Source organism: Setaria italica, chromosome VII (assembly GCF_000263155.2).
Source record: "Setaria italica strain Yugu1 chromosome VII, Setaria_italica_v2.0, whole genome shotgun sequence".
NCBI lineage: Eukaryota > Viridiplantae > Streptophyta > Magnoliopsida > Poales > Poaceae > Setaria > Setaria italica.
The window spans coordinates 1,107,796-1,125,647 of NC_028456.1; the positions used below are offsets into that span (position 1 = coordinate 1,107,796).

The 17,852-nt window shown below is 43.5% G+C and overlaps 2 protein-coding genes across 2 annotated transcripts; both read left to right on the top strand.

Moving 5' to 3' along the window:
* The first annotated feature begins 6,994 nt into the window (after positions 1-6,994).
* On the top strand, positions 6,995-11,121 carry LOC101773719. The gene is made up of 9 exons (XM_022828260.1): positions 6,995-7,051; positions 7,249-7,697; positions 7,858-7,910; positions 8,015-8,046; positions 8,177-8,230; positions 8,306-8,380; positions 10,077-10,177; positions 10,281-10,382; positions 10,808-11,121. Exons 1-9 carry the CDS (start codon positions 6,995-6,997, stop codon positions 10,980-10,982), a joined length of 1,098 nt encoding a protein of 365 aa, XP_022683995.1. The 3' UTR covers positions 10,983-11,121.
* A 571-nt stretch (positions 11,122-11,692) lies between these two features.
* LOC101774125 (zinc finger CCCH domain-containing protein 24) lies at positions 11,693-17,852 on the top strand. The gene is made up of 14 exons (XM_004974918.2): positions 11,693-12,195; positions 12,364-12,456; positions 12,537-12,818; positions 12,916-12,988; positions 14,101-14,233; positions 14,308-14,461; positions 14,540-14,623; positions 14,725-14,847; positions 15,588-15,749; positions 15,827-15,961; positions 16,115-16,210; positions 16,337-16,846; positions 17,156-17,199; positions 17,280-17,852. The coding sequence occupies exons 1-14, from the start codon at positions 11,749-11,751 to the stop codon at positions 17,521-17,523; spliced, it is 2,580 nt and encodes an 859-aa protein (XP_004974975.1). The 5' UTR covers positions 11,693-11,748; the 3' UTR covers positions 17,524-17,852.

Below are 17,852 nucleotides of genomic sequence, written 5' to 3' on the forward strand. Positions count from 1 at the left end.
TACGAAGTGACATGGCTGCATAGTGGTGGCCAAGAACTTGTCAAACTCCTTTGCTTGCTCTGCATCGTCATCGTGTGCAATGACACCAAGTTTCTTCATTGCTAGGACCTCACCCTTTTTAGATGGTTGGATGGTGACATTCAAGGTTTGCTTGGTGAGGCGGTCGCTCCTTCTTGGCATCTGTGTCGTGGTCACCGGTGGTGGAGATGCCGACGGCCGGCAGGCAAGCGGCACCTGCAATGCCAAGCATACTTAGTTAAGGAACATGACCGTTTTCTCCTTCGCTGACTCAGCGTCATCTACTGGCTATGGTGCGCGTTCTGCTGGCACTGGTGCACATTCCTGCAACACTGGGGCACGCTCATTGTGTGTCCTACAATCACAGCAGCATAGGTCACTTAGCCTGATACTCTCACTGCTATACTTCAGTTTTTAGCTTAGGGGCGGCAAGCTACTGAGGAGACGCAACAACAGATGCATGCACAGTTAGCTCACCAGTAGGAGACCCTGCAGGTAATACTTGAGGGCATTCAGCAGCAGCTCCTTCAGCAGCAGATGATTAACTCATAGATGTTCACTTTCTTTTCTAGCTACTTGGGACATTTGTACCGTCACACAGGACTTGAGGCTCCTCCAGTTCCTACTTCTAAGCAACTCTAGCACGACCCTATGGCTCCTCCTCCATCGATTGGCGGATTTGTGCAGACACCCTTGGCTACCTTCCCAATCTCGCCATTTCTTTAGATAGGGATGTTCTAACTTCCACAGTTGGAGGCACAATGTGACCAACAACAACAGTCCTTCCTTGAGCAGCTTCGGCAGGGTCAGTTCTCTAGTCAGCTTCAGTCGACTCAGGTGCCTGCACCATTCTCAACAACACCACTCACCTTTGAGCAGACATCGTAGCCTTTTCTCACCAGTATGAGGTCTAGTTCACCTCGGTTCGAGGGACTTGACGCGACCGATGCCACTCTTCGCGCTATCACTCAAAAGGTTGACATAGAGATGGCTTCAGAGGTTGAGGTGACAGTTTCTCAGGGCGACACAGTTTCTACTTCTTCTGCACCTATCACCACAGTTGTCGCTACTTCAGCTCCTACTTCTTCCACTCCAGCTGACCCCGTTCATCCCGAGGGCTCTCCTACAACTTTGGTCTCGAGCTCCGATGATCATGATGCCGACATCTCAGGCTACTTGATGCAGCCCTCTGGAGCACCTGCGACCTCTTCACCGTCTTCTCAACCCCAGCAGGACTAGAGCTTTTAGGTCTCCTTTTTGGTGCATCATTGCCAAAGAGGGAGATAGATAGGGGGAGTAGAGATAGGGGGAGCTTGGAGGGAGTGTGTTGTTTCTTTTGTGGATCTTCATGTCTAGACATGTTATTCTGATCTTGTGCTTGTTGGTGTGTTGACATGTCTACTCATATGTATGGTTTACTTTCAGTTAATGCTTGTGTGCTTGTTTACCTTCTCTATATCTTGCCATGTGTTAATTGTGTTGAAATGTGCTTTAGATTCAAATTCTATATATCTACTTGTTGTGTTGTCATCTATCACCAAAAAGGGAGAGATTGAAGCACCTAGGCGTCATCTAGGCCCTTTCGTACCTTTGATAATGGTGTGTTTTGGTGATAAATGATAACCATTTACTTGTGACTAACCTGTGTATTTTGAAGTGAATCAATATTGGTTATTATGTCATGACTTAAATGGAAAGTGACCCCTCAATTTGAATTATCGAGCGAGCTAAGGGCTAATGCGACAAGGCTAAGGACCTTTCTATGACTAAGTGTCACAAGAAGATGAAGGACACTTAGTGTAGTATAGACTTTGCTAGTTTGTAGCTCTTGGACCGTACTATTAAGAGGGGTTTCAATGTTAGTAGCTTGATCTTGTGAACCTAACCATGAAAATGATGCACACTCAGAATTCTCTAGCACTTGGTAGCTCAATGAACTCAATGAAGTATTTAAGAAGCGAAGAAATTGATGGAAAACTCAAAGGTGATTGCATTGGACGAGTGAATATGAAAAGGGGACCGTAGGATGTTCTGACGCCCTGATTCTTTGATGTATCGAAGCAATTTTTCAGAGGTGAAAAACTAAAGGTCAAAATAAGTTGTTCCGATGGTAGAGCATTGGATGAATACTGCGTAGCACCAGATGTTTCGATGCTATGTCAAGAAGACCGTCAGGGCAAGCATGTTTTCTTTGCAAATTTCCAAAGTGGTTCCGACAAAAATGCCATGTTCCGACGCTTGTCATGTGACCATCGGATCAATGTTTCGGAGCAAGCAAATTTTCTTGAAAACTTAGAGAGGTTTTGGCTAGAACCCCTTCAGCACCGGATGATCCGACGCTACTTAGGGGACCATCGGAGCATTCACCAGAGCAACTTTTCACTGTTACTTGTCATATTTTGGAGATGTGAGTGACCGGATGTTCCGACGCCTTAGGGGATGGAGACCATCGAAACATCCGATGGTGTGCTTTTCTGCAAGCACTTTTTTGACGGCTAGCTACGGTTGCCTAGCCTATATATACCCCTCCCCCATGTCATTTGAGCTGCTCTTGACACTTGAAGACTTCAAGCAGCCCATGTGTAGTTGAGAGTGTGCTAGAGCCAAAGAGTGATTTGTGATTTGCAAAATCTCAAGATTAAGGACTCCTTTTAGTGTTGGAGGGTAGCAAGTGTGCATATATTCATGGTTTAGTTGAGTGCTGATCAAGTGAAGTCATTGAAACTTGTTACTCTTAGGGGTTGACGTCACCTAGACGATCTTGGTGACCCGAAGGTTCTTGGTGAGCTCTTGGAGATTGTGGGACCCCTAAGAAGAAGATCTTGTACACGGTGTGAGCTCACCATTTCGAAGATGGAGAATGAGCATTCTTAGTGAAGCACTCTTGTTTTTGTAACTTGAGGGAGCAAAACCCTTAGTGGGTGCTCCAACGTGGATTAGGGGGGAGTGTCAACTCCTCGATACCACAGGAAAAAATCTGGTTGTCTCGTGTCCTCACTCTTTACATTTTAGCACTTCTTTTGAGCACTTACTTCCTACAATTTACTTGTCTTTTTTCTCTTGATCAAGTTGTGTTTTCTTTGCTCATATCTTGCCTAAGGAAATGATGATCATGTTAGTGTGCTCTCCTTGCTAGGTCCTTTGTTTGCTAGTGTGCTTAGTTTCTAGGTTTGAACCACCGTCCTTCTTGGCCACCGATCCTTACAAGAATTCAGAAACTTCCTCCAAGAGAAAATGTAGTGTTTTTTTAGAAAAGGGAATATGTATTAATATTTCAAGAGAAAATGTAGTGTTGCAAGGGAGAAATGCAGATCCTGCAATGAGCTCTTCGATCCATTGGTAGTGAATTGTGAGATGCAGATAATAGCTGTTGCCGTGGCTTTCAAAAAATACTATATGCTTGCTATTTACTCTTTGCTTGGAGCATGAGCTAAGATAAAGATGGAAGGAAATTTTCTTTAGTAAAAACATAGTCATACGGTATGAATTTTGTTTGAAGTACTGACATGCAAGGAACCTTTTCGCTTTAAACATGGAAAGAACCGTCGTCTAGGTAAGAAAATTATCTTTAATTTGAAGAAGCTTTTTATTTTGAATAACTCTCTTTATTGAGGCTTCATGTATCGGTCACATTCTGCTTTTTCCCCATCATCTAATGCCTGCGTGAACACTACTCTGCTCTGCTCCTGTCTAAGCCCGACATGACCAGATTACCACTCTTCTGTGAAGGATCGACACGAAGATTAACTGCTGGAAATGCAAACTGCAACATGGATGCCACTTGTCACTATAAGAATGACATAAAATTCCCACCTTCTAAGCGCACTGTGTTCAGACATCTTTTCCCCAGAGGAAATTAAGGCATAACTGCAGAACATTAACCCTCAAAGCAAGTTAGTTGAGGTTTTCCAATGAGCTCTTGGGTCCATTGGTAGTGAAGTGAGCTTCAGGTAACAGCTCTTGTCGAGGCTTTAGTTATAAAATAACATATGAAATTGCTCTTTGCTCTTTTCTTCCGGCTGCAGCTAAAGAACAAAGACGCAAGGAACTTTTCTTTTCAAAAAACTAGTCATATGGAATGAACTTTTGTTTGTAATAATCATACGGAAGGAACCTTTTTTTTAAAACAAAAAATAAAGAGATGGAAAGATCTGTCGTCCAGGGATTTTTTAACCTTTTTTAAAATATTTTAAAAAAAAATCTCTCCCCACTTTATTTGCACGGGGTAACCCTTTTGGCGGCGCTAGTGCCCGTGGCATGCCCTGGTGCCACGGTGGCGTGGCGTCCCGCGCCGTGCCAGCGCGGTGCTAACCTAGCCTCGCGCTTGCCATGCCACCCTGCTTGGCGCGACAAGGCTGCCGCGCGGTAGCGCCTGGGTTACAGGCCGCGCGCGCCGGCTCCTCCTCCTGGCATACAGCATAAGAAAGCCCTTGTTTGAAGCTAATATTAAACAGTATAAACAGTTGGAGGAGAGGAATGACCATGTTGTTTGGTAATTTAAATGAAGCAGAAATCAGCAAAATATAGGTGCAAACACTTGGACTTGGAGTATCCAAAACATTTCACAGTAACATTTCCATTATATTTTTTAGTAATTGAGCATTACTAAACACAGGAAAACAATATAAAGTAAATCAGAAATACTAACCCTCATCCGTTTCATGCTCCTGAGCTCCTCAGGTCCGAATCGCTGTGCATCCTCCTGCGTGAAAACATCAAGAAAGATGGTAAGAGATAGATAAGTCATTACACATTTATACCAACATAAGACGAGCATTTTCATTACGATGCACCTTCTGGTCTCCATGCCAGGAGCAAAAAACAAGCATCATACAGATCAAGAGATATATTACTAAAAAATACTCAGATTTACCTCTTTCTGCTGTGCACTGTGTTTGCCACAGTATGCTTTGTGCTGTGATGTAGTACCAAACCCTTTTGTGTTCATGTTAGCCGTTGACGCAATCGTGTGGCCGTCGCGGCTCGTCCTTGGCCAGCAATAGAGGCGGAGCAGCAGTTGCGGCACAGCAAAAGCGTTGCAGCAGCAGGGGAGCAAGGGCAGCAGTAGAGTCGGAGCAACGGCGGCGGCACATAGAAAAAGGGGACACAGATCAAATGCAGTGGCCACTGCCACTACAAGATAACACTGCACGCAATCTCAGCCGTCCGATCTCCCCGCGAACAGTCCAGATCTGACGCTACATTGCTTATCTTGCAGTGGCAGTGTGCTACAGTGATCCGTCTCACACCTGCCCATTGCTTATCTTGCAGTGGCAATGGTCACAGCACCGGATCCATATCCATAGAAAAGACAAGGGAAAGAAGGGAACGGATAAGGTCAAACAAGAATGAATGGCTAGAAAAGAAAAAATAGAGGAAAAAAGAAAGAAGAAAAAGACGTGTAATCCCATCGTAAAATACCAGGGATCCTAGAGGTTTTAAAATATATTAGCAGTGTTGGGGGAAATATTAACGATCTCCTAATGACCATTAAAATAACAATCATGAAGGCTCAGGCCCACCTGCGGCAATGGCGGCCGCCGTTGGCCCAACATGGGAGGGAAGCGCCCCGCTCCGCCTCGCCCGACCCAGTGTCCCGGGGTCGGACGCTCCCGACCCCTCGATGACCAGACTCCGCCTCGCCCGACCTCTCGTCGCAAGACTCCGCCTTGCCCGACCCAGGGCGCAGGGGGTCGGACTCATCCAAGCCCACAAGACAAGTATCCGCCTCGGGCGCAGACTGGAAGATAAGAGTGCGGATCTCGTGGGCCCCCCTGCCGATCTTGCCATAAATGCGCCGCGGCTCTGGTGCGCAGAAAGGCGCCCGCGCCCCCGACGTGACCCGCCACAAGTACCCATGCATGACCGCACAGCACAGGCTACAGTGGTCGCGGCTCTCCCTGATTCGCTGCAGGACACTCATGGCCTGTGTCGCTCGGCACAAGAAGAAGCCCCGCCCGTTCTCGCGCCCCGCGCGTCCGACGACAGGGATGCGACGTCCGTGTCCCACGGGCCATCAGCAAGATAACAGGATTAGCCGTCTCCCCCCGACGTGCACAGTCACCACGACCGAACACCATGATCATGTTTGGCGGCAACAGTCACCGGGGAGATCGTCGACAGGACCGAGGGCGGCTGCCCTTCCCCGACGGACACGCTGACAGGATCTGAGGGCCGGAGCAGGAGATGGCGGCCCTGGAACTTGATCCTTCTCCTTGTATTTTACTTTACTTAACTTGTCTCTTTTACTTCTCCTCACACCCAGTCTCACCTATAACCCCGGTGTCCTCCTTGCGCTATAAAAGGAGAACCGGGGGCCCTAAGATAGGGGACTCGCTCAAGCGAAGAGAACATACACACTCACCATTAGAGCATCAGTGCACACCCAAGAGACTTGGCACCAGCTCCCTCTCTCGCCCTCCTGTAACCCCTACTACAGACATCGCGTGGGCAACACGAGCAGCTCCTCATACTGGACGTAGGGTTTTCCCTTGTTCGAACCAGTCTAAACCCCGTGTCTCCCATGCCACCATCCAAAGCCTTACGCGCATAAAAGAAATTTACTAGTCTTAGTCTTGATCCGCTAATCTTGACAACGACAAGCAGGAGTAGCAAAAGATGCATGCACCCCTGAATTAATAGTAGTTGCAGATAATAAGGAATTTAGTTTTAGCCACCTTATCTTGTTAATTATAGAAAGAAAGAAATGAGTAATCATTCAAATATACTTACAATGCCTTGTATTCAAGAACAAATTTCGAAAGATTGAATGTTTTGTATTATAAGACGGAGGGAGTAAAAAAGAGAGAAGGATTGGATTGGATAATAAGTAATAAAGGAAAGGGATAAGAAAAGAGAAAAACAAAAGGAGGGGATAAGAAGGAAAAAGAAAAAAAATGGTAAAGGTATTATTCTCTACTATATTAAAAACTAAAGAGGACATAAAAAAGCGGTCCGTCGTTTGCCCACGCGCTCGATGTCCCTCGCTTCGGTGTTTTTCGTCCGTCGGTTCCGCGTCGTCCGCTCAGGAGCCGTTCAATCGGCGCTTCCGTGAATTGAGGCGCGCGGCCCTTCTCTTTCGTCCGTTTCCCTCCGTGCGGAACACTCCGTCCCTAGATCCTTCTCCCTGCGTGCCATCTGCCGCCGCCACTTCCCCTCCTTGCGTCCTTTCCTGCGTGCCACTGACGGCGGCGCCACTTCTCCCTGCGTGCCATTGACGGCGGCGCCTAGGGTTCGAGCGGGCTCTGTGGCGCTTGGGCTTCGACGCTGGCGGCCCCCTCCCACTCCGGCGGCGCCCCTCTACACGAGCATCCGTGGTCCTTTTCTTTCCCCTCCGGATCCGCTCCTCCCTGGCCGGCGCAAGCAGAAGGCTCTGGCGGCACGATTGGTGGCCGCCGGCGGCTCTCCCAGGCTTCGTCGCCAGTGCAGGACGGCCCCTCTACAAGAGCATCCACGATCCTCTTCTTCCCCTCTCCGGACCTGCTCCTCCCTGGCCGGCGCAAGCAGAAGACTCCGGCGGCGCGACTGGTGGCCGCTAGTTCCTCACCCGGGCTTCGTCGCTCCGGACGTTTTGGTCCGCACCCCCGCACCAATCTAGATCACCAACCATGGTATTCGGAGCTCTCATCGCGTCAAGGATGGCCAGGTCCAGCCGCACCCTCGCCTCTGCCGTTGCCTAGGTCCGCGCCACCTCTGTTCCCCTACACCTGATAGTGCTTCTCAGTCAATGCCCAGTTCCAATCTATCCAAGATTCTCGCAATTTTTGGTGCTGTGCATTCGTTTGATGATGGTTTGGGTTCATCTGTTGTGCTTATTTGTTCTGCTTGCAATCTGATTAGGGTGAACGGTGCCTCCTCTGTTGTCCAGGCTTGGAGCTGTAGCTTGTGCTTAGGTAATTAGGAGTTGGGGTTGTCATATCATCAACCATTCTGCATCCATGACAAGGTTCTTCGCTTTTTGGATGTTAATGTGTGTGTTCTGTGCTTCTGTGTGCAGCACAAAGCTGCTGGCGGCGGCAGCACAAAGCAGTTAGTTTCCACTTGTACTTAGTAGAGATAATTGATATTCAATTAGGTATTGGAGCCTCAAGTATGCTTGCTGTGCCAGGAAAAATTGCAAAAGTTGTCAATTTACCTAAAACTTTCTGTCACCTTGCAGAGGCAGATTGTTCTGGAACAGAGAGTAATAGATGCTGCTAGCTTAAAGATACAGGTAATTTTAGTTAATTGGTCGTTGATTAACTGTCATGTGGTATAGCTCAAAGATTCTCTTTGTTCCTCTGAGAAGAAAGTGGCAGAGCATTCAGGTAGAGCTGTACATCTGGAGCCATCTACCTCGGCCACTGTAAGCTTTTGCTCACAGGTATTTGCTATCAGCTGTAGACTTTATTTTCAAACTAATTACGATCCTTAGTTTAAGCATCCATTCTACTATCATATAAACAAAAATAGTAAACAAATATATCTTACCCCCTTACCTTAGAATCAGGTTTGCATCTCAACCATAGATAACAAAAATAATAAACAAATATAACTTGCCCCCTCTACCTTAGAATCAGGTTTGCATCTCAACTGCAGATCTATCATTCGCTAATGAGGGAGTTAAAACAGAGGAAAGTCCCCTCCTTAGTTTTTAAACTCATGGTCACTGGGCAGCTTAAACTTAGAAAACCGGAATGCTTGTGTGATTTCCTTGCGTTAGTGAAATGGCAGGCGAACTGGTATTTAGGAAAATACATGTCATGTAAAACCTGTCCTCAAGCACTATACACAACATCTGTACCCGTGCACTCTCAAGAAGCTCTGGTATCTAGACTCTGACAACTACCACTTATATCCAATCCAAGCCCTCAATTACCATGATACTATGTTGTATTGCTACAGAATATAGCAATTTTAGATGAAGAACTCTTCTCTACTACATACTGATGCTCCATGAAACAAACACACCTGCTTATATTTGGGAGGTGTTATATATCAGAACCCTGGAGAAAATGATTAATTCCAGGTGACTGATATCCACCGCATGATTATGATCCATTGGTAAATATACCTTCCTCCTCCTCTTGACAGGCCATCTCTTTGCGCGTGTCCGACAGTAACTGCTGCAAGGCCAATCAACCCACCCTGCTAACATCAATGCGACAGAGAACTCAACAAATCTGACCCTGTCAACACCGGAAGCATAAAAATCATAACATAACTCAAGGTATTTCCAATACTAACTATTCAAGGTATTTTGCAATTGAATTTGTGAAGCATAGTTATGTACGTTTATGGTCATTTATCCATAAAAGACAGCAACCAGAAACTTCCAGACCACATCATCTCTTTCCGGGGAAATTGCAACAAATTTTCATGTCATGAAGGTTGCTGAGTGAAATCATACATGGTTATCGGCTGCCCGGTCATATTGCTTAGGAATATCGACCCTGCGAATGGGCTGTGCAATGGTACAAGGTTGGTGGTTCGAGGCTTCCAAAAAAAATTCAATCGATGCTGAAATTGTGCTGGGACAGCATGCCGGAAAGAGGGTTTTCCTTCCTCGAATACCGTTGTGCCCCTCTGACGATGAGATGTTCCCATTCCAATTTAAGAGGAAGCAGTTCCCTATTAGGCTCAGCTTCGCCATGACGGTCAACAAGTCATAGGGCCAAACTATACCAAATGTGGGTGTGTACCTACCCGCTCCTGTGTCTCTCATGGTCAGTTGTATGTTGCTATGTCTAGAGCCACAGCCAGAACGAATATCAAGATCCTCGCCCTCCCACCAAACGCAGAGGCAGACGAGGAACAGACTAAAAAGAAGAAAAAGAAAACTACTAATAAGAAAGTGAACGGTCAGGGTAATCAAAATAATAATGAACAAAAAGGTAGTTCAGAGAAGAAGAAAAGGGTACCAACAGTAGATGGCACGTATACGAAGAATATTGTATACAAGGAGGTTCTAACACCTTAGGCGAGGTAAGATAATAATTATTTGTGCGTGTCTTACACTTTTCATTTATTTTTTTTAAAATACTTAACTCATCAATTTCATGTTTCTTTGGTCTTGGCAGTTGCTAGACTTGAGTGGCATTTTCACTGTGTTTTTTTGTGGTATTGTGATGTCACACTACACTTGGCATAATGTGACAAAGAGCTCAAGAGTGACAACCAAGTAATCATACTCACTCCATAATTTATTCCACCAGTAATGTTCATAGCAAGTTAAATAAAAAGATACCAATTGATTTTCTTTGGACTTTTTTTTATCTACTCAGGCATGCCTTTGCAACTTTGTCCTTCATTGCTGAGATGTTCCTTTTCATGTATGTTGGTATGGATGCGTTTGATATCGAAAAGAGGGAGTTTGCCAGTAACAGGTCAGTTTAATGCACTTTCTAAAACTTTCTGGTCCGCAACTTGTTCAGGTACTTTTATGTTAAGAGATGTTGATAGCAATTCCAGGATTATCTTGCATTTTAAATTTGAATGCACTCAAATATCATATCGATTCTCTACTCAAATCATTTTAACACTTCATTTTTGCGTGATGGAAGAGTTACAGTTGGTCCTGATAAAGTAATAAACAACTTATTTACTTAATTCTGCTGTGTGAAAACTTTGATTTCCACTGCAAACTCTGCAATGTTTTTGGGTTTAATGATGATATTTTGGGTATTGCATTAGATCAGGATATGTTTTGGATCCATTATTTGCCTCATAATGGTTAACCGTGTTGTGTGAAATGTTGCTGGTCCAAACAGCAAGCACCAGTAAATAACAATATTTTTGTGAACTGTTGCAGATGTTCATCGGTGATGGAGCCAAGCTTGTTCGAGATGCTTTTCAGCTGGCCAAGGAGAAAACCCTCTGCATCATATTTTATTGATGAAATTGATGCTATTGGAACAAAGCGTTTTTCATCTATCTTCTGGCGCAAGAAGCGAATGCTTGTAGGACAAGACTACCAAGCATTGTAAAATATTTTCTTTGGTGCATCACATGCAAAAAAAATAGGATAGATGTGGCATTTGGATGACCTGTTTTATATTTATTTCACGAATTCAATCTTAGATGATATACTTATTTCATATTTATACATGTTTTATACTTTTATTATCCTGTTGAATCCAATATTTTGCAATATAAAAATTTTGTTGCCCGTAGCAACGCACGGGCACGATCCTAGTAGTATATAACAATCTAATTACTGGGTAATATATAATTCATACAAAACTTAAAATTTTGGTTAATCTAATTTCTATTCATTATTTTTTTAAAAACTTCATATGACAGATCACATTATAATTGAAGACGAATATAAACTCATGTGTACATCTAAAGGCATATAGAACATTTGTATATAGCTGGCTGGATTCGCTCCTTCTTTCATTACTAGCCCGTTAACCTAACTAAATCAAGACATATCCTGATAAAAAAACAGATCAAGACACCGTAGGTCCTTTGTCTTTTATTTCATCGATGCTATCTCTTGCATTTGTGCTTTTGGATCATTTTTCTTTCACCTTTTTCTTTCTTTTTCGCTTTCTTTTTTCAATGGGAGGAGATAGGCAGAACCGATGGCCCAAGAACACAGCAAGAAGGCCGTTTTCCATCCAGACGAAAAGAAAAGAGGAACCGACGGCCCACTAGCTTTCCATCCAACTAAAAGGCCCAAGACAAGTCCTCCGGCTGCAAACTGCTATTCTGCAACCCTCCGCGCACCTAGCCGCCGCCATCGCCGCCATGGAGGACGACAAGACGCCACCGCAGCCGCAGCCCGAAGTCGTCGGCGAGAAGCGAAAGAGGGAGGAGGGTTCGCCGGACGCGGCTACCGAAGACGCGCCACCTGCCTCCGCTGCCTTCGGTGAGGATGCGGCCAGCAGCGGCCGGCACCCGATGTGGAAGACGAGCCTCTGCTCCTACTTTCGCCGCCGCGGCGCCGGCGCCGAAGGGTGCAGCCACGGGGAGTCCTGCCGCTACGCGCACACGGAGGAGGAGCTCCGCCCGCGGCCCGACGGCACCTGGGACCCCACCTCCGACCGCGCCAAGAAGCTCCGCAAGGTCGCCGCGGAGGCCCAGGAGGAGACCGAGGAGGAGGTCACGGTGGATGAACAATCGCTCGACAAGTGCCTCGTCGGGCTTCCCAGGGGGTGGACGGCTGATAGGCTCAAGGGCTTCCTTCAAGACCAGGCAAGTAGATGATGGTTTTACAGTGTACCATAGAAGTCGAACTAACACATATGGAGTGTAGTCCTTTTCCTTCGAAGAAATTAGGGTATGACTTTGCATTTATCAAACCTGCTTTTTTATGCCAACTCCACCAATCGAAATTTTATGATTCAAATGATGGTGCTGCAGGGAATCTCCTACGCGACAGCAAAGAAGAAGAAGGGAATGACAGTTGGTTTTGTGACTTTCGAAAGTGTCGAACAACTAACAAATGCAGTTCAGGTAATTATCTGTCTGTTCATACAGGGAACTTGGGTGTTGTAGAAAGTATAAGCTTGACCTTTTCCTCTCGATTTGATTAGGTCCTCAAGGAGAACCCTTCTGGTGGAAAAGAAATAAAGATAGCAGATGCTAATCGTAGGTCTCATCAAAAAGTGCACGCTGAAGGGCCTGCATCGGATAATGGAACTGCAACAGAAAATGGTAGTAATGCTGCTGCTACCGCTGGGGAAGCATCTGCAGCTGAAGCGGTTGCATCAAATAAAAAAAGTGCCCGTGATGCTGTTACTCCCCTTGCCCATATGTCTTACAATGATCAGCTAGAACACAAAAAACATTCAATGGCGCAGATACTGAAGAGACTTGTAAGAACAATTTCAGGTCCTTGTGCTGTTTTAGACAGTGCTTAACTATGTTTCTGCAGAAATTGCTAACCGGTTTTCTTATTGTCTTCTATTGCAGACTCGCAATGCTAGAAAAGCTTGCCCGCCTGCCATTCCCCTTCCTAATTGGATTTTTAAATCAAAGGAAATTGGTAATGTCCTAACCTTATTGTGTTGCATTTTCACATTTTATTCTCAGTAATTGTGGTAACCTCTAGTAACAGACAGCGATTGAGTTGATCTAGCTCCCATCATGATCGTATAGTTTATGTTCCCTTTGTGTTTCAAGGAAATGTCTATACTAGTACTGTATCTTTTATCTTACACAACTATATGGATAAAGATGGTTTTACAGCATATTTTTTTGATTTGGCGGAATGTCAGAAACATAATGCATATCTGGGCAATCCATCTGGGATTGTGAGTAAACTGATACAATCTCCATCCTTGGAAGAGTTAAATATAGTATTAATGGGCATGCGTTCTAGTGCTTACTTAATATTACCCATAAGTTAATGCAAATTTCTAGTTAATATAGACAGTATTAACCATCAGTTACATATATTATATGTATGTGCTGAGGGAACATCTTCTTGTCCACCATGTTGTTTGTTTATTGTATTTTGCATTATCCTATGATGATTAGCCCATCTGAATGTTGAGCGCTCTTCCACTGAAGCATTGCTTCTATATTATAAACTTCCATGATCCTATCTCAGCTGAAGACTAACTCTCATAGTTCCACCCAAGCATTACTTCTATCTTCAATGCTTCCATAATTCATATCAATAGCAGACAAACTGTTAGAATCTCCAGGAAAATACATGTAAGATGCAGTGCTTGAGTATAAAACATGTGGCAGCCATGCCTTTCTTTTGGTGAAAAGTGGACATTAGTGGCATGCGATCTAACTCTTCATTAAAACAAACAAAACTAATACACTTCGCTTACTTGAAACATGCATAAATTGGTTTTTGACCAGTATCTGTGATGCTTGGCAATTAATCTCAAATATCCGGAACATGCACTTCTCATTGTTCTGACTTATGAACATGGGGGTAAGCAAGATTGTTTTTTCAGCTCAGCAGGATGCATTTATTGTGGTCATTGCAATGACCTTTAGTGCTTCGATTCTTGGAAATGGCCTCTTGTTCTCTCTTTTTTCCCCCCTATGGAACAGGAAGGAGTTCTGTGTATCATTGCATTAGGGGAAATGCTATCTACCTTTTTATGGTATGTAGTAATGATCTGTGCAATTTCCCAGGTGGTCTTCCTTGCAAGCTTGAAGGCATTTTGGAGTCCCCCATTGTTGATGGATACCGTAACAAGTGCGAGTTCTCTGTAGGATATTCCTTGGAGGGCAAAAAGACAGTAGGATTTATGCTTGGGAATTTCAGGTTGGCTTATTTCTTTACCTTTTTCTTCACTGCTCTTAATTCCAGTAATAATGACTGGTACAACATGATTCTAGGGAAGGCGTGACTGCTGTTGAGGAACCTGTGAACTGCCCAAATGTCTCAGAAATTTCCTGTAAATATGCTCAGATCTTCCAAGATTTTCTGCAGTCATCAAGCTTGCCTTTGTGGAGCCGAGTTGATAATTGTGGGTTTTGGCGCCAACTCACAGTATGCTCTCTCAACTTTTAAATCCTCAGTGTGATGCTTCTGTTTTATAATTAACACTTTGCACTGGGATTTTATTAGGTTCGTGAGGGAAGGTATCCAGCGGAAGCTGTTGTTTTACAGAATGTGGAATCAAAAATATCAGAAGTCATGCTTATTGTGCAGGTTGTTTGGAGCAAAAATGCACTTATAGTATCACTCCAGTGGTTATAAAGTTTCCTAGTGGCTGACCAATGACACTCATCAAACTGCATCTATACTTTCAGGTGTGCTCAACAGATGTCGATGAGGCTCTAATGAAAGAAGAGTTTGACAAGCTGTCCGCTGCCCTGATAGAAGGAGCAGCAATGTGCTCACCTTCCTTGCCACTAACAACTATTGTAGTTCAAGTAATGTTTTCCCAGCTTATTCAGAACTATGATTTATGTGCATGTTTCCTTTCGTATGTTCTACGCAATTTGGATAGGCTTCCCTTTTTTAACTTTATTTCTTTTACTATTTTGCTTGTAAAGTAATTGTATGCTGTTTAGCAAAAGCTACACTTTGTTGCGGTGGTCTGAAATCTTGCTTAACATTTTGCTGAGAGTACTTAAGAATGCTACTAATTTATATGGTTCTGCCTAACACTGCGCCTATTATTCATTTGTTTTAGAGGCTGTTTGGTTCATGTTAATCTAGCAATAAGATTTATAGAAAAATAGGATTTAGCAGAAAAAGATTTAGCAATAAGATTTTTAGAAAATAGTTTTTTATGATTTTTCAGGGAAAATGATTTTAAATTTGTTATTTGGTTGGATAAGTTTACATTCTGTTTGGATGAGTTGTTCAACAGTATAAAAAATCTAGATTGGAAACTGATTTCATGAGAAACAAGGGTTGGTATGTCATAAAACTCATGATATGAGTGTTGGCAAAAAAATGATGTTTCTTTTTATCTAGGTTTTATCTTTCCTAACCAAATCAGATTTTAGGTTGTTAGGCCCTAAAATTGAGTTTAGCGAAATGTTCTTTTGATAAAAGATGAGATCAAACAATCTCTTGGGGATGCTACTTGCAGTTTATGTTAATAAGTTGACCGTCTTTTTTCTTGAAATATTTGAAGAATAATGAGACCTACTTATGCATGCAGGATCATAAAGGAATATCAAATGCTGCACCTGCTGATTGCCCGCTGATCCCACTATTGGTGCCAAAGGGAGATCAATTGGGTGGCGGAGCAGAAGATAAAACAAGAATCCATGATCACATCAGCAATTTAAAGTTCTCCATATCACCGACAGCTTTTTTCCAGGTCTGTTGGTGAAATAGCAAGTTACTTCGCCAATCTTTTTCTATGGTTAAATATAGTAATGACATAGTACTATGCAGGTTAATACTCTTGCTGCAGAAAGATTGTATAGCCTTGCTGGTGATTGGGCTAACCTCAATTCGGACACGTTACTTTTTGACGTATGTTGTGGGACTGGAACTATTGGTCTGACCTTAGCACATCGTGTTGGAATGGTGATTTCTTTTGCCAATTCATATGTTTTTAAGTGTTTGTCATGTAATATAACACATGGGCCAGATCTGAGCTCTTATTAACTTATGTAGCTTATTAGAGGAATCTGTTTTCTTTGGAATAATCTTTTCAAATCTAGTTACTAATTGTGGCAGGTTGTTGGGATTGAAATGAATGAATCGGCAGTTTCAGATGCTCACAGAAATGCTCTTATTAACGACATAAAAAATTGCCGATTTGTCTGTGGGAAGGTGAGGCTCATATCCCGTACATGAAATTACAGAACTTCTCTCATTTTAAACTACCATCATTCTGTTCAGTTCCACTGACCTTTGCTGAAATAATCTCATTTGAGTTCATATGTTGGGATTAAATAGGCCGAAGATGTGATCGGGTCCCTTCTCACAGAATATCTTGGTTCACCACAGCAACACATTGCAGCTTCTGAAAGTAATTCCATAATCAATGATACAAGAGAAAATGAAGATACAGTTGATTGCCTAGAAAGCAATGGTGAAAATATGGACAGTTCAACAGAGACAAACAACAATGGTGAAAGTGAGCAGCCTGGAGACATGTCAGTTGATCTTCCCACTTGTGCTGGTGATGAGGAAATAAAGGAAGATTCAATGGATAGGGTTAACAAAGAGGTTGATTCCAGTCATAATGAACACAATGAGGCTGCTGGTGAACAAAAATGTGGGGAAGCATCATTGATCAATGATGAGTGCACTGATACAACATTATCTGATAGTTTGGAGCCTGGCAGTGGCAAGACATGCCAGGATAGTTCTATTCCAAACAAAAATGTGCTTGATTCTAGTGCATGCAAGTTCAAAAACGTTGTTGCAATTGTGGACCCCCCACGTGTTGGCCTTCACCCTACTGTAAGTAAATTTCAACCTTTTGCTGAAAGTCAATTTCAAAAAAAAAAACCTTTTGCTGAAAGGATTGTGATGTTAATTACTGAAAAATCTACATGTTTTTTCCACTGCACATTCAAAGGCCTGGCTATCTTAGTGTATTCCTCCATATGCCTTGAAATTATTCCTTAATAAATCTAATAATAGGTCTTGTTATTTCTCAAATATTTTCGTGTTAATACCTAGCAACTACTAGCTGATAAATTTGGATAGTGATTGTATTTGTGTTATATAATTATGTTTATTATACTCACATCCTGAGCATCATTATAGGTGATCAAGGCATTGAGGACTCATCCACTCATTCGACGCCTAGTGTAAGTATTCCTCGTACCATCTTATTGAATATACAACCGGGTCTGAAATTCACAGCTTTTCTTCTTTTCTTTAATTGCAGGTACATTTCCTGCAATCCAGATAGCCTAGTTGCCAATGCGATTGAGCTGTGCACCCCAACATCTGAGAAACAAGAAAAGAACAAAGGCAATCGAGGGTGGCGATCTATGAGTGCTGCTGGTCTTGCTAGGCAGCGGACGAAGTCCATGCCCAACTCTGAGCCTTTTATACCCAAGAGGGCGATGGCCGTGGATCTGTTTCCTCACACCTCGCACTGTGAGATGGTTATGCTTTTTGAGAGGTGAAGGAATGAATTGTCTATCCATGCAAGGCAGCATGCCTCAATTTCTTGTTAGACATTTTAACCATGCTGTCGAGGACCACATCAGTTTTCCTCAGCTTGGTCCTCATGTTGTAACATTCTTAGTAACATCTATTTGATTTAGAAGGCATGGCATTTGATGGTTACTGTTTGAGATCTGCATTACTTTGATAGGATCGGCTACTTCAGATTCGTTACACATTTTGTTTCCCTGTTAAATGGAAGCCACAGGATTTAATTTAAGCACCAAAATGTACCTGCCTCAGCTTTTCTATGGATGGTCCAACCTGGAGTGGCATCCTTTTTCTTTTA

Bases quoted from the DNA above. Each gene is read 5' to 3' on its own strand.
- LOC101773719 (XM_022828260.1), top strand. From the start codon at position 6,995: ATGTCCCTCGCTTCGGTGTTTTTCGTCCGTCGGTTCCGCGTCGTCCGC. The intron at 8,047-8,176 runs GTTAGTTTCCAC...GTCACCTTGCAG, and splicing joins GGCGGCGGCAGCACAAAGCA to AGGCAGATTGTTCTGGAACA. The intron at 8,231-8,305 runs GTAATTTTAGTT...TCCTCTGAGAAG, and splicing joins CTGCTAGCTTAAAGATACAG to AAAGTGGCAGAGCATTCAGG.
- LOC101774125 (XM_004974918.2), top strand. From the start codon at position 11,749: ATGGAGGACGACAAGACGCCACCGCAGCCGCAGCCCGAAGTCGTCGGC. The intron at 16,211-16,336 runs GTGAGGCTCATA...GGGATTAAATAG, and splicing joins GCCGATTTGTCTGTGGGAAG to GCCGAAGATGTGATCGGGTC. The intron at 17,200-17,279 runs GTAAGTATTCCT...CTTTAATTGCAG, and splicing joins CCACTCATTCGACGCCTAGT to GTACATTTCCTGCAATCCAG.